The sequence below is a fragment of the Rhinopithecus bieti genome, unplaced genomic scaffold (assembly GCF_001698545.2).
Source record: "Rhinopithecus bieti isolate Rb0 unplaced genomic scaffold, ASM169854v2 scaffold_42532, whole genome shotgun sequence".
Classification (NCBI taxonomy): domain Eukaryota; kingdom Metazoa; phylum Chordata; class Mammalia; order Primates; family Cercopithecidae; genus Rhinopithecus; species Rhinopithecus bieti.
The window spans coordinates 1,980,502-1,995,337 of record NW_016818301.1 but is presented as its reverse complement, the minus strand read 5'-3'; the positions used below and the strand labels follow the sequence as shown (position 1 = coordinate 1,995,337).

Sequence of the window (14,836 nt, the reverse complement as noted above, 5' to 3'; positions counted from 1 at the left end):
GCCCAGGCTGGAGTGCAGTAGCACGATCTCCACTCACTGCAAGCTCCGCCTCCTGGGTTCACGCCATTCTCCTGCCTCAGCCTCCCGAGTAGCTCGGACTACAGGCGCCCGCCACCACGCCCGGCTAGTTTTTGTATTTTTTTAGTAGAGACGGGGTTTCACCGTGTTAGCCAGGATGGTCTCGATCTCCTGACCTCGTGATCCGCCCATCTCGGCCTCCCAAAGTGCTGGGATTACAGGCTTGAGCCACCGCGCCCGGCCTCACGCCATTCTCTTGCCTCAGCCTCCCAAGTAGCTGGGATTATAGGCGCCTGCCACTATGCCCGGCTAATTTTTGTATTTTTAGTAGAGACGGGGTTTCACCATGTTCGCCAGGATGGGCTCGATCTCTTGACTTTGTGATCCACCCACCTTGGCCTCCCAAAGTGCTGGGATTAGAGGCACGAGCCACTGCGCCCGCCCGGCCTATAGCTGATTTTTTTTTTTTTGAGACGGAGTCTTGCTCTGTCGCCCAGGCTGGAGTGCAGTGGCAGGATCTCAGCTCACTACAAGCCCCGCCTCCCGGGTTTACGCCATTCTCCTGCCTCAGCCTCCCGAGTAGCTGGGACTACAGGCGCCCGCCTCGTTGCCCGGCTAGTTTTTTGTATTTTAAGTAGAGACAGGGTTTCACCGTATTAGCCAGGATGGTCTCGATCTCCTGACCTCGTGATCCGCCCGTCTCGGCCTCCCAAAGTGCTGGGATTACAGGCTTGAGCCACCGCGCCCGGCCTACAGCTGATTTTTTAATCATGGAAGTAGTATACACTCTTGTGGGAGAGCAGAGTTCAGTGTCATGTGGGAGTGTAGGAGAGGTTTTCAGATCTGTCTGTCTGCTCCAATCTTGCAAGGTGAGCCAGTGACAACAGTGGGGTGGTGGGTCTGGCTGCAGGTAGAGCAAGATGGTAATCTAAGTATTTGTGCACTGATGAGTAAACAACAGGGAGGCGGATGTGGGCATGGGTGAGGCTAGTAATCAGCTGGCAGGACTGCACGTTCAGGAACAGGACCAACGGAAAGATACAAGTCCACTAGGATGGGTAGTCCCTGCTATCTAGCCTGAGGGGTCAGAGTCCAGCAGTCCTAACAAAGCTGAAGAGCCAGGCTGGACCATAGACAGCAAAGACCGAGGACATAGCAGCCACAGCTGTGAGGAAACTGGGGGGAGGGTGCTACACACAGATGTGGGGTATGGCAGCTCTTCCCCATCCACTGATCCCCAAATCATTTATATTTATCCTCTTTCTTCCAAAACCAAGTACTCAGCTGAGTGCGGTGGCTCATGCCTGTAATCCCAGGCACTTTGGGAGGCCAAGGCAGGCAGATTGCTTGAGCCCAGGAGTTTGAGACCAGCCTGGGCAACAAAGTGAGACACTGTTTCTACAAAAAAATACAAAAATTAGCCTGCTGTGGTGGCGTGCACCTGTTGTCCCAGCTACCCAGGAGGGTGAGCCCAGGAGATTGGGGCTGCAGGTGATTTGTGATTGTGTCACCACACTCCAGAATGGGTGACAGAGCACGACCCTGTCTCAACCTCCCCGCAAAAAACAAAAGAAGCCCCAAACCAAAACCAAACACTCCCCTACCCTGCCTCGGGGAGTGGGGAAGGCTTCCAGGAAACTTAAGGAGAGAATGCCCAGGGTGGGAGGCAAATCTAATGACAGGTTAGAGATCTGGAGCATCAGACCCCCCCTGAGGTTGAAATCCATCTACAGGTGTTTACTAAGAAGCTGTTTAATTCAGGGCTCTCTGTGGGAGTCAATAAAATGTTCCCTAGGGCAACTCCATCTTAGCAGAGCAGCCTAAGTATTAAAGGAAACACACAAGTCTCGCCTCTACCCTGTCTACCTCTTGGTGCTTAGAGCAGCAGAGATGAAGGCTGGGAGATGCTGTTTTATAGCAACTTTAATTTGGGACTCTTAACTGAGTGTGCCTTGAGGGTATTTAGCTTGCCTTAAACAGTGTCATTATCATCTTAGTGCTGGGAACAAAAGTCATTTCAGTGAATTCCTTCATCTTATGGCTGAAGACACCCAAAGCTTAGAAAGGTAGTAGTGACTCCCAGTTGTGACTTCCTAGCCAAGAGTAAACATGTAAAATTGTGCTATCTAATCTTCTGGATCATTCACAGGATGAGAGAAGCTGGTATGACTTGTTTATCCAAATATTTTTTCGACTCAAAAAGCTAGGCAAAATTTAGTTCTGAATTTGTTCTTTGGCCTTCCTAGTGTCTTCTACTGGAATCCTTCCCCCGACCTCAGTTGTACCTTGTGCTGCTACCCTCCCACTCTAAGCAAAACCTCCTCCTACAAAATAATCTGACACATTCACAGAAGAATATAAAAAACTGATGAGGATTAACAAGTTGTCTTTTCTTTTTTTTGAGACAGAGTCTCACTGTGTTGCCCAGACTGGAGTGCAGTGGCATGATCTTGGCTCACTGCAGCCTCTGCCTCCCGGGTTCAAGCTATTCTCCTGCCTCAGCCTCCCGAGTAGCTGAGAATACAGGTTCCCACCACTATGCCTGCTAATTTTTTGTATTTTTAGCAGAGACGCAGTTTCACCATGTTGGCCAGGCTGGTCTCGAACTCATGAACACCTCAGGTGATCCACTGTACCTGGCCAACAAGTTGCCTTTTTTTTTTTTTTTTTTTTTTTTGTGAGGCGGAGTCTCGCTCTGTCGCCCAGGCTGGAATGCAGTGGCCGGATCTCAGCTCACTGCAAGCTCCGCCTCCCGGGCCCACGCCATTCTCCTGCCTCAGCCTCCGGAGTAGCTGGGACCACAGGCGCCCGCCACCGCGCCCGGCTAATTTTTTTGTATTTTAGTAGAGACGGGGTTTCACCATGTTAGCCAGGATGGTCTCGATCTCCTGACCTTGTGATCCGCCCGCCTCAGCCTCCCAAAGTGCTGGGATTACAGGCGTGAGCCACCGCGCCCGGCTAACAAGTTGCCTTTTAACTGGGAACCAAACCTGTAAGCCAAGAGTGATGAAGCTATCCACAATGGTAAAACTGTGGCCAACTGCAAGTGTTAACAGCTTACCTTGCAGGTCTGGGAGTTGAAAGCTGACAAGAGGGCTTTATAGTATACCTGAAACTCAAGGAAGAAAGTCAGTATGGTGCAGTGGAACATATATTGGAATGAGGTGACCTTGACTTTTTTTTTTTTTTTGAGAGAGTGTCTCGTTCTGTTGCCCAGGCTGCAGTGCAGTGGTGCCATCTCGTTCACTGCAACCTTTGCCTCCCAGGTTTAAGCAATTATCCCACCTCAGCCTCCAGAGCAGCTGGGATTACAGGTGCCTGCCACCAGGCCCAGCTAATTTTTTGTATTTTTAGTAGAGACAGGGTTTCACCATGTTGGCCAGGCTGGTCTCGAACTCCTGACCTCGTGATCCACTCGCCTTGGCCTCCCAAAGTGTTGGGATTACAGGTGTGAGCCAACGCGCCGGCCTTTCTTAAACTTTAGCTGCATCACCTGAAAATGGGAATATTCAAATCTGCCTCAATTCCTTTGTAAGTGCCACAGCAGTATATGGAACTAGATTCCTACTTTGCTCCATCCATTAGGGCTGGAGTGGGTCCTACTTCCCTTGCAGGCAGTCTGTTAACTTGATCCAAAGCAAAGTAGGGCCCAGGAGGGAGACTTCTCCTGAGGGTGACAGGCTTTTGCTAGAAGAGTTGTATGTCCTGTGATAGCAATAAAATGTTTTTTTTTGAGACAGGGTCTTGTTCTTTCACCCAGGCTGGAGTACAATGGTACTATCTTGGCTTACTGCAACCTCTGCCACCTGGGCTCAAGCGATCCTGCCACCTCAGCCTCCTGAGTAACTGGGACTATAGATGTGCACCACCATACCTGGCTAATTTTTGTATTTTTTTTGGTAGAGACAGGGTTTTACCATGTTGCCCAGGCTGGTCTTGAATTCCTGAACTCAAGCAATCTGCCTGACTTGGCCTCCCAAAGTGCTGGAATCACAGACGTGAGCCACCACACCTGGCCCTAATAAAATCTCATATACCCAGACTAGAGCAGATACCCTTATAGGGCTCATCTGCTTACTTTGTGGGCAGCTTGGATTCACTGTTTAAGTGGAGGTAAATGAACAACATACTTTGTTTTGTGTTTGTGAGATGGAAAACTATCGCCCAGGTTGGAGTGCAGTGGCACGATCTCAGCTCACTGCAACCTCTGCCTCCTGGGTTCAAGCGATTCTCTTGCCTCAGCCTCCAGAGCAGCTGGGATTACAGGTGTGTGCCACCATGCCTGCCTAATTTGTTTTCAGTACACTTTCATATGTAATATTATTTTCATTTTCATAAAAGCAAGTGAAAATTTGCCTTTAAGAAATGTTCCTGGCTGGGGGTGGTGGCTCACGCTTATAATCCCAGCACTTTGGGAGGCCAAGGCGGGTGGATGCTTGAGCTCAGGGGTTCCAGACCTGCCTGGGCAACATGGTGGTGCACGCCTGTGGTCCCAGCTACTCGGGAGGCTGAGATGGGAGGACTGCTTGAGCCCAGGAGGTTGAGGCTAGAGTGAGCTGAGATTGTGCCACTGCACTCCAGCTTGTGTGACAGAGCAAGACGCTGTTTCAAAAAACAAAACAAAAACAAAAAAACAATGGCCAGGCATGGTGGCTCATGCCTGTAATCCCAGCATTTTGGGAGGTCAAGGTGGGTGGATCACCTGAGGCCAGGAGTTCGAGACCAGCCTGGCCAAAAGGCAAAACCTCATCTCTACTAAAAATACAAAAATTATCTGGGCGTGGTGCCAGGTGCCTGTAGTCCTAGCTACTCAGGAGGCTGAGGTAGGAGAATTGCTTGAATCTGGGAGGTGGACATTGCAGTGAGTCAAGATCGTGTGCCACTGCTTTCTAGCCTGAGGAACAGACTAAGACTCTGTCTTAAAAAAAAAAAAAAAAAAAAAAGAAACGTTCCCCATTTAATAGAGAGGAAAACTAAGGCTTGGAAAGAAGAGTCCTAATTCTTATTTGGGCTAATGTGAACTTGACCCTTGTAAAAAGAAGATCTCAATCTACCACACTATTATCTTTTCATTGTTAAAAATTCAGGGATCAGGCCAGGTGTGCTGGCTCACACCTGTAATCCCAGCACTTTGGGATGCCGAGTAGGGTGGATCACTTGAGGTCAGGAGTTCAAGACCAGCTTGGCCAACATGGTAAAACCCCGTCTCTACTAAAAATACAAAGGTTAGCAGGGCATGGTGGTGCATGCCTGTAATCTCAGCTACTTGGGAGGCTGAGGCAGGAGAATCGCTTGAAATCAGGAGGTAGAGGTTGCAGGTTGCAGTGAACTGAGTTTGTGCCACTGCACTCCAGCCTGTGCAACAGAACAAGACATGGTCTGAAAAAAAAAAAAATCCAGGGATAAACCTCTGGAATACCAAAATACCATATTCGCCTCCTCTCCATCCCTTTTCTGGCTCTCCTGACATTGCTTGTGTTTACTCTTCATTTATTTGATTATACACCACATCTATATGACTCATCAGAACAAATGGCACCTGAGGGTAAGGGAGGAGGAAAGGATATGTGACCTTTGCCCTCTGGTCCCTCTCTTCTAGGAACACCTGTCCATTGAAGATTTCACTCAGGCCTTTGGGATGACTCCAGCTGCCTTCTCCGCTCTGCCTCGATGGAAGCAACAAAACCTGAAGAAAGAAAAAGGACTGTTTTGAGAAGAGGAGCTGTGGTTGTAAAGCAGTACCCTACGCTGACTGTGGGGTCTCATTTTCTCACCGATATTAGTCCTACACCAATTGAAGTGAAAATTTGCAGTTAAAGTTTGTGCCTATGAGCACAAACTTCTGTGGCAAATGCCACTTTTGTTTAACAATGTACCTATTCCTTCAGAAAGATGATTCCCCAAAAGGAGCCTATGGTCCTCATTTCAACTTCTAAGAAGGTCGCTAGATTGTTTCTATCCTGAGGTATTGCATCATTTTTAATACTCCTGTTCTAGAGTTTTCTCTTCTTAGAAGAGCACAAACACTCCATGGAACATTAGGGTTCTGAGGCACTACCCTACCTAGCTTGTCCTCTATCATGACTCATTTTTATCTATGGCAGGTAGGCTGCCATAGATATAGATATCTATTTTGCAGGTTTACGTCTTCCCCAGAGTAACAGCTTTTCCTTTTCACATTTACTTTCCTTACTGCCTTACTCAGTGGGTAAGTTAAAGGGTTGAAGGAGAGTTGAATGGTCCACAAGACTACCCTCTTAGGAGGTTTCACAAATACCAAACAGTACCATGAGAGCAGCACATCCACTGGGGCTAGGCTTGAGACCTAAAGGCAAGTAAGAAATGCATATGCTATTTCACTTCTTCTCCCAACCCTTAATAGTAAGGCAAAGGAAGAGCCTAGTGAAGGCCAATGCTAGGTTTACAAACTTACCCAGAAGCCTCCACAAAGCTTCACAGGCTCCTCAGATGAAAATAGCAATAATCAATGGGGACTACGGCCAAACACTGGTTTGCCATTCTGTTCCTTTTAAGAAGTAACAATGCTGCAAGGAAGTCCACGTCAGAAAGCCAACAGAAGGTGATTTCCACAACTTTGAACAGGTTGTTATAAGTATCAGCAAGAATGTGTCCTTTTCAGAAATAACAGTCAAATCAACAGAAGGTTAATAAAGGCTTTAATTTCATACACACAAAAAAACTCTATGCATAATTTAAAAGGAAACAAAACAAACAAAACCGTAAAGAATACAGAGGAACAGTTCTGCTAAAACACAGATAAAAGTGCCGCTCCATACAAAATATAAAGAATCAGAATCAGAAGTCACTCTGAACATAAAGAAAAAAATCACCTCACAAATAATGTGGCCACAGCTGCCAGAAAACCTGGTAGTGGCTCAATTAGGCAAAGTGTACGAATCTCATTTTTGTTTTTCTCTCCTTAAATGTAAAGAAACAACAATGACAATAGGCCAGAGAAGTTAGGGAGGGAAGGATAAGCTCAAAGGGAGGGACACCTGGGGACAAGAGGTGTGCACACCCACATGTGGTCTCACTCTTCACATAGGCCCGCTATTTTTGAAGACCAGTTTCTGGCGTCTGACTGGACAAACCTGGATGCTGGTCCAGACCCTCACCCTCTCTATTCTTATGCCAATGGACATACCTATACTTTGAACCTCTATACTTTTAAGAAAAGTCCAATGTTACAAAATCAAATGCTTATATTCAGCCTGGCACACTTTTTAAATAAAAACTCCATACACCTCAGACATATAGCACACATGGAGACAACTTACTATTGTGTGTAAGTATGATACAATGAATGAGACTGCCTGAAGTCTAGTAATCAAAGCATGCCATAAGGTGAATGATTGTGGTGAAATACAGCAAAATAACTGTCACAAAACTTTCAAGGCCTAACAAACTAGAATTTTCCAATAAAATATATATATATATTTTTCAGATGTTAATAAGACATATCAGTAGAGACAAAATTAGAATTTTGAAGTAATGCAATAAAAAGAGGAGGGCAGAAGTCTATTTAGTTTTTGCATACACTTGCAAGAGTGCAATACTCAGTATAAAGCAAAATGGGGAGGAAAAAGACATTCATCCATTTTATTGGAACGCTTTTATGTGACTTGCATCTGGTGAGGGGTTGTTGATTTTTCTAAAAATCTCCTATATATACAAAATCCACATGTACTTGGAGATCCAGCTGTTTCCTCCCCACCCCCCGCCCGTTTAAAACAAAAGACCACCTCGGGGGGTCAATTAAATTAAAAGGCCCTCCACCCCTACAAAATGGGATAACTAAGAGTATCCACTGCAATCATTTCAGAGGACAGAGAAGGAAAATATTTTTATTTGCTTTAATATAACCTCTTTTCAGTAGACCACAAATGAGTTTACAAACTACTTTTTTTCTCTCTTTAATTTAGGTGTTTGCAGATAATTTTCAACGGATATACAACTATATCCGTAGCTGTACACGTGTACAGTTACATAATGGTAACTATACACGATATAGAAGAATCAGTAAATTCATGGATTATTTTGCTGAGGTTTTATATTTTAAAGCCTCTGTTTCAGAATTTTACACTTGATCAAGGAGAAAAATAAATGTGTAGTCTAACATTTGCTTTCTGGAGTTAATTAACTGATCTGTAAGTACCACTGCATACGTCTTAAAATGTAAACATATTTACATTTGTTGTATTTGTTATTGAGCCTTTAAAGTTAGGCCCAGAATGAACAGACCATAGCAAGTAAACAAATAATTTTTAGAATCAAAGTATTAACAGAAGACCAATTCATGGATTTGCTTATTCTATCCTGCTGAGACAAAACTCCTGAGTGTGCACACACATGTGAATATATCCCTATACAACAGTCTATCTTCTCATAGGCTTAAATTATAGTCATGGCTATTAAAGAAATTAACAGCATCCAGCTACATGCAACTTTCCAACCTTCAGTACTATTAGGGGATTAAAATAAACAAATATGTAGTTTATTTTTCCCTTAAAATTCCAACAAAGATCAAAATGCTGTATCTAGAACTAATTGCCATCAAGTTCCAATTCAATGTCATTTAAAGTAATGTAACCACACATTTGGTATTTTCAATAGGAAGGTTAATTAGGTATTGTGCAAACTGCCTGCAACGGAAGCACTCAGTCCTTATCTAACTTGTCCCTTCCTGGCCCCAACATGCTAACTGCCCTATCCCCAATTCTGGGCAAACTGATAACAATGTGCAAAAAATAATATATTATCTATTTATAATTTTAAAATATATACAGCCAGCTCAAAAAAAACAACAAGCCCCATCAACATAGTCCAGCTGAAATCTCCATTGGTAGTCAAAGAAATAGATTAAAGGAGTAAAGGAAGGAGAAGGCTGACAGGGCCACAAGAATGGACAGACATCAAGTAAAATTTGAGTCCCAAACATGCAAGTACATGAGCAATGAGATAACTTATATATTCCCATAACCTATTTCAACAACTCCTGCCCAAGAGATCAAATCAGGTTTCTGAGGTAAGTGTACTTCTAAACCATACACATATGAAAGCTATGAAAGCAATTCAAATGAGGCTGCTTCGTGAGGCAATCTAGACTTATGGCATTATTTCTATTTTTCTCCATGTTTTAATGCAGCCTGCACTTTAAATCTTTCCCAATAATTTTTAACAGTGCCTCTCAAATGCAAAGACAGGTAAAATAATTAATAACTAGCCAAAGAATTTTATCACCACTTCACTCATTTATAAGAAAACCAATTATTTCCAAGCAAAATCAAACCAAACCAAAGAGTCTCCTGGTAGAAATGAAACAAAATTTTAAAGCTAGTTTTAAAACAAATATTTTCCTCTGCTCTAAACTACTCTGGCATTTTCTACCACTCTACCATTTTGGAACATTCATTACAATAATGTATATAGGTAGATGGCAGGAGGCAAAACATTTATCAGTAGTTAAGCAAAACTGGTGAGGCCATATATAATTCAAAGAATCAAAACTTAGACTAGGTTATTACTATACTAGAATACATCCAAGTTCCAAGAGTAGGGCTGGAGCTCTCTTAAGGCAATCTTTCAGAAAATATGTTGCATCTTCTGTGATGATGATTTGTGTGTTTTTTTTTTCTTTTCTTTTTTTTTTTATGAGATGGAATCTCACTGTCACCCAGGCTGCAGTGCAGTGATGTGATCTCGGCTCACTGCAACCTCTGCCTCCTGGGTTCAAGCGATTCTCTCAAGTGATGGTGGGTTTTTAAATGTTTTTTCCTTCCGAAAACCTCATGTGGTTTGTCCCTACCTCTGAGAACTAAAGAATAATCCCTTGTTTATAATAAAAGAAAAATCATGAAATAATACAACGATGGTTTCATTTTGCTACACTTAACTCTGTGTGATCCTAATGATATCTGGGCTCAGATAATTATTTTGTGGACAGAATTCCATCCTCAAAACAATTCTTTATACGGTTTCATAAGCTGCTTAACCAAGCTGGTTATGTCAGCTAAGTGACTAGCATAGCACTTAATGTTGCCGCTCTACTTTGCCTCAACTCAGAGCAACTAAAAAGTAGATAAATATATTACGCACCTTTGTTATTTTTTAGTTCTTGGGATTACCTAAGCCAATCACATTTTAATTGCAATCCTATTTTAAGGGCAAAGCCAGATAGTAAATGGTTAAATGCCCAAGGTTTGTCCTATAGCTCAAGTACTTAATTTCATACTTGCAATAGGGCTTTTAGCTTTAGTGGTCCAGAATTTTAGCTTTATCAGAAGAACACTCTTCTTATCCTCCCTATATTTGAGCTTTATCAGAAGAACACTCTTCTTATCCTCCCTATATTTGAGAGAAAGAGATGCTAGCATTCTTCCTTATCCCTAAGTATTCCTGTTGCGGAGTTCCAATTGGAGAAATATCTTTCTACCTGTTTAAAGTTCTGGTTGCAATCCATTAGGGTAATGCTGCTCCATGGTAGAATGACAAAAAAAAAGAAAAAAGATTCTATCTTTACCACCAAAATAATGATGATGATATATGATGAACATACTGTGTGAAGAAATCTCCTTAGAGAGAACAAAGTATATGAAGAATTATGAAGAATATCAAATGTGGGACTGTAACATATTCCAAAGCACCAACAATCCATTTCTTGGGACTGCATGTAAACAGCAAAGACATCACAAATTCATGAAATTTGCAGACAACAACAACAAAAAAAGCTCCTCAAGTTAGGTGACAGCAATGCCCCTCTCTTGCAAAGAGAACAAACTGTCATTAGTGTAACATGAAGAGCTGGCTTTCCAGTGAACTTTACTAATAAGGAAACACACACAAAAGGTTACAGACTTGAGTGAAACTACTCAAGGAACATAAAAGTTAAAAGCCAACTGATAAGTACATCTTCACACATTTCTCAGGTGAATGGACTCTTTGACACCTTCATTTCTTCTCCAAACTGCTGTGCTATTAATTTTGAGCAGGCATATTCTGGGGGCTCATCCTAACTCTTTAAGGCTCCATTCATCCTGTGTGTGTGTGTGTGTGTGTACACACACACACACACACACACACACAGATATATATTTACAACATGTATTCCTAAGACAAAAGGAAGTGCCACTCTTATAGGAGAAAAAGAGGATAATCAGCTACAGATGTGAGACCAAAGTTTCCATAAAATAGCATGGAGCATTCTATGTAACTCCAATTTTTGTCTTTTGGTTTGGCCCTGAGCTGTTTGTTGCTCCCGCATCAAGCAGAATTCCAAATTCTCCTTCAGCAGAGGAAAGGTGAGGTGGGCAGCAGTAAGAATATGCAGCGCACACTGGCAACCCAGGAGTTTGTTCCTCACGAGGCTTGACGGGTAGTCTTCCCCACTTCCATGCTAAGTGACTGAGAGTTCTTTTCTGTTTCCAGCAGCTCATCAAAGATCTCCCTTATGATAAAACAAGCAAAAAATAAAACAGGAAATTTAGTAAGTAGAAACAAAAAACAGGCAGGAGAAAAAGTAAAATAAAATTGATACAGATAAGGCCTTCACAATTCCATTTCATGCCTGTATTTTATTAAAAAAGCAGTTCACTCATTTGATCTTAACCCTTTGAATGCTGATTTTTAAGAATAGAGGGGAACTGACAATAGTTAGCTTTAATGAACATGCTAGGTAATTCCCATACATATAAATCAGATCTTCTAGCTGATAAAACTGGATGACCAAAAAGATTTATGACAGGACATCTTCTATCATAAAACAAATTATCCAAACTTCCATACCTAGATACTACTGTGTAATGAGCAATTAATGCTGAGTTATGAGAGAAAATATTCTGGACTTACAGGGAAATATCAAGAGACAGACCCTAACCAAAGATAACAAAAACCAAAAATTTTCAACCAATCAACTGATGGGAACATTTTATCCTCAAAGGAAAAAAACCAAAAAACAAAATAAACAAACAAACAACAAAGAAAAGAGTTCAGGTGATTTTTAACTCATTATTTGGCAAAGTTTCTTACTTGTGCATATAAAAGAAGATGTAGCCACTCCGATCTCGATCACTCTGCACGGCAGCCTCTTGGATTTTTGATACCTCCAGGTCATTGTAAGTAAACCACGCTTGCTTCTTAATGTCATACACATCACTAATATAATGACCTGAAACAAATAACATCTTAAAATCAAGGTTTTTAAAAACACACCGAAGCTGGGTGTGATGGCTCCCACCTATAATCCCAGCACTTTGGGAGGCTGAGGCAGGCAGATCACAAGGTCAGGAGTTCGAGACCAGCCTGACCAACATGGTGAAGCCCCATCTCTATTAAAATACAAAATTAGCCGGGCGTGCCAGGAGGCTGAGGCAGGAGAACTGTTTGAACCCAGGAGGTGGAGGTTGCAGTGAGCCGAGATAGCACCACTTGCACTACAGCCTGGGAGACAGAGCGAGACTCTGTCTCAAAAAATAAACAAATAAAAAATAAAAACACATTGAATTTATCTCAGGTGCAGGAAGTTTGAGAAAGAGAAAAAAAAACTACCACATTCACCTTATCCTCAACACTGTGTCTAAAACCTATTGAAAAAACATACAGGCCAGGCACAGTGGCTCACTCCTGTAATCCCAGCACTTTGGGAGGCCAAGGCAGGAGGACTGCTTGAGGCCAGGAGTTTGAAACCAGCTTAGGCAACAAAGCAAGAACCTGTCCATACAAAAAATTTTAAAAAATTAGTCAGGCGTGGTGGCATGCACGTGTAGTCTCAGCTACTCAGCAGGCTGAGGCAGGAGGATCTCTTGAGCTCCTGAGCCCAGGAATTCAATGCTGCAATAAGCTAATGATGGTGCCACTGCACTCCAGCTTGGTGACAGAGTGAGACCCTATCTCTTGGGAAAAAAAAAAAAAGCAAAAGAAGAAAAAAATATTTTTATATACACAGAGAATTAAGGAGGCATATGCTACACTGGGACACCATTTTTGATTAATGTATTTTGTTCAGGGGAATTTAGGTCACTTATGAATAGAGAAATCAAAACAGTTACACCTATTAACATAATTCACACTGAGTGTGATCAAAGTAGATTTCAAAGATTTTCTTGAAAAACTTATACTTCATGGGCTGGGCGTGGTGGCTCACGTCCGTAATCCCAGCACTTTGGGAGGCCAAGGTGAGTGGATCTCTTGATCTCAGGAGTTCAAGACCAGCCTGGCCAACATGGTGAAACCCCATCTCTACTAAAAATGCAAAAATTAGCTGGGCCTGGTGGTGCATGCCTGTAATCCCAGCTACTTGGGAGGCTGAGACAGCAGAATCACTTGGACCCAGGAGATGGAGGCTGCAGTGAGCTGAGATTGTGCCACTGCACTCCATCCTGGGTGACAAAGTCAGACTGGATCTCAAAAAAAAAAAAAAACAAAAGAAAAGAAAAAAGAAAAACATACCTCACAAAGCTAGGCAAAGAGCAATGTAATAAGGAGCAAATGCTGACTAGTTCATTGATAAAATGCTGAAATCATGATGGCTATTCACCTGAAGAAGAAGTGCTACCAATGTGACTGACAACACTGATGAGCCGGTAGGAATGAGGCAGATTTCCTGTCTGGAAAACAGAAGTGGGTATAACTTTTAAGTCTTCATTTGAATAAAAGCAAAACACTGCATATAAATTTATTATTAAAGCTGACATGGCTAAGCTTCGGTGTGTGGCATAATAAGAATCAATTAAAAAATCTGTTCATACCCTTTGACCCAAGAATTCCACCCCCAACTAAGAATTTATTCTAAGGAAATAAGTCAAAAGAAGAGTATATGTATTGAATTATTTACTGTGGCATTATCTAGTGAAAAGTTGCAACTAACAATATACCCAATAATAGCTGACTGGTTAGTATATAAATTCAATATAATAATATTCAGTGATATAAAAAAACTACATGGATCAGGAACATGTTAACCTTTTTTCCAAACCCATATGAATGCACACAGTAACTATAGCTCTATTAAAAACAGTTACATTAAGAGTTAGGCATTGGACAAGAGAACAAAAATATTAAAAAGAGTTGCTATGTTGCTGTAGGGATCAGAGTGAACTTTTATATTTTAAAAAATACGATTAAAACATTTTTGGTAAAATAAAGCAAAACTGGCCGGGCGCGGTGGCTCAAGCCAGTAATCCCAGCACTTTGGGAGGCCGAGACGGGTGGATCACGAGGTCAGGAGATAGAGACCATCCTGGCTAACACGGTGAAAGCCCGTCTCTACTAAAAAATACAAAAAACTAGCCGGGCGAGGTGGAGGGCGCCTGTAGTCCCAGCTACTCGGGAGGCTGAGGCAGGAGAATGGCGTAAACCCGGGAGGCGGAGCTTGCAGTGAGCTGAGATCCGGCCACTGCAGTCCAGCCTGGGAGACAGAGCGAGACTCCGCCTCAAAAAAAAAAAAAAAAGCAAAACTAAAAAGTGATATTCATGCACTGCAGACAACACTATAAGGTAAAATTTGGGGAAGGAAGGCCAAGCATGGAGGCTCACGCCTGTAATCCCAGCACTTTGGGAGGCTGAGGCGGGTGGATCACGAGGTCAGGAGATCAAGACCATCCTGGCTAACATGGTGAAACCCCGTCTCTACTAAAAAAACACACAAAATTAGCTGGGTGTGGTGGCGGGTGCCTGTAGTCCCAGCTACCCAGGAGGCTGAGGCAGGAGAATGACGTGAACCCGGGAGGTGGAGCTTGTAGTGAGCCAAGATTGGGCCACTGCACTCCAGACTGGGTGACAGAGCAAGACTCCGTCTCAAAAA

The 14,836-nt window shown here is 42.8% G+C and overlaps 2 protein-coding genes across 5 annotated transcripts in view; one reads left to right on the top strand and one right to left on the bottom strand.

Annotated features, from left to right (window-relative positions):
- VIL1 (villin 1) overlaps positions 1 to 7,940 on the top strand; it is a 34,427-nt gene extending 26,487 nt beyond the window's left edge. The window contains exon 20 of the mRNA XM_017856813.1: positions 5,618 to 7,940. Coding sequence (XP_017712302.1) covers positions 5,618 to 5,731 — 114 coding nt within the window. The 3' untranslated portion in view covers positions 5,732 to 7,940. The remainder of the gene's footprint in view (positions 1 to 5,617) is intronic.
- Positions 6,679 to 14,836, bottom strand: part of USP37 (ubiquitin specific peptidase 37) — a 131,730-nt gene continuing 123,572 nt past the window's right edge. For all 4 annotated transcript variants that reach the window (XM_017856809.1, XM_017856812.1, XM_017856811.1 and 1 more), the window contains 3 exons: positions 13,571 to 13,640; positions 12,064 to 12,202; positions 6,679 to 11,482 (listed from right to left, as the gene is read on the bottom strand). In XM_017856809.1, coding sequence (XP_017712298.1) covers positions 11,395 to 11,482; positions 12,064 to 12,202; positions 13,571 to 13,640 — 297 coding nt within the window. In that variant the 3' untranslated portion in view covers positions 6,679 to 11,394. The remainder of the gene's footprint in view (positions 11,483 to 12,063; positions 12,203 to 13,570; positions 13,641 to 14,836) is intronic.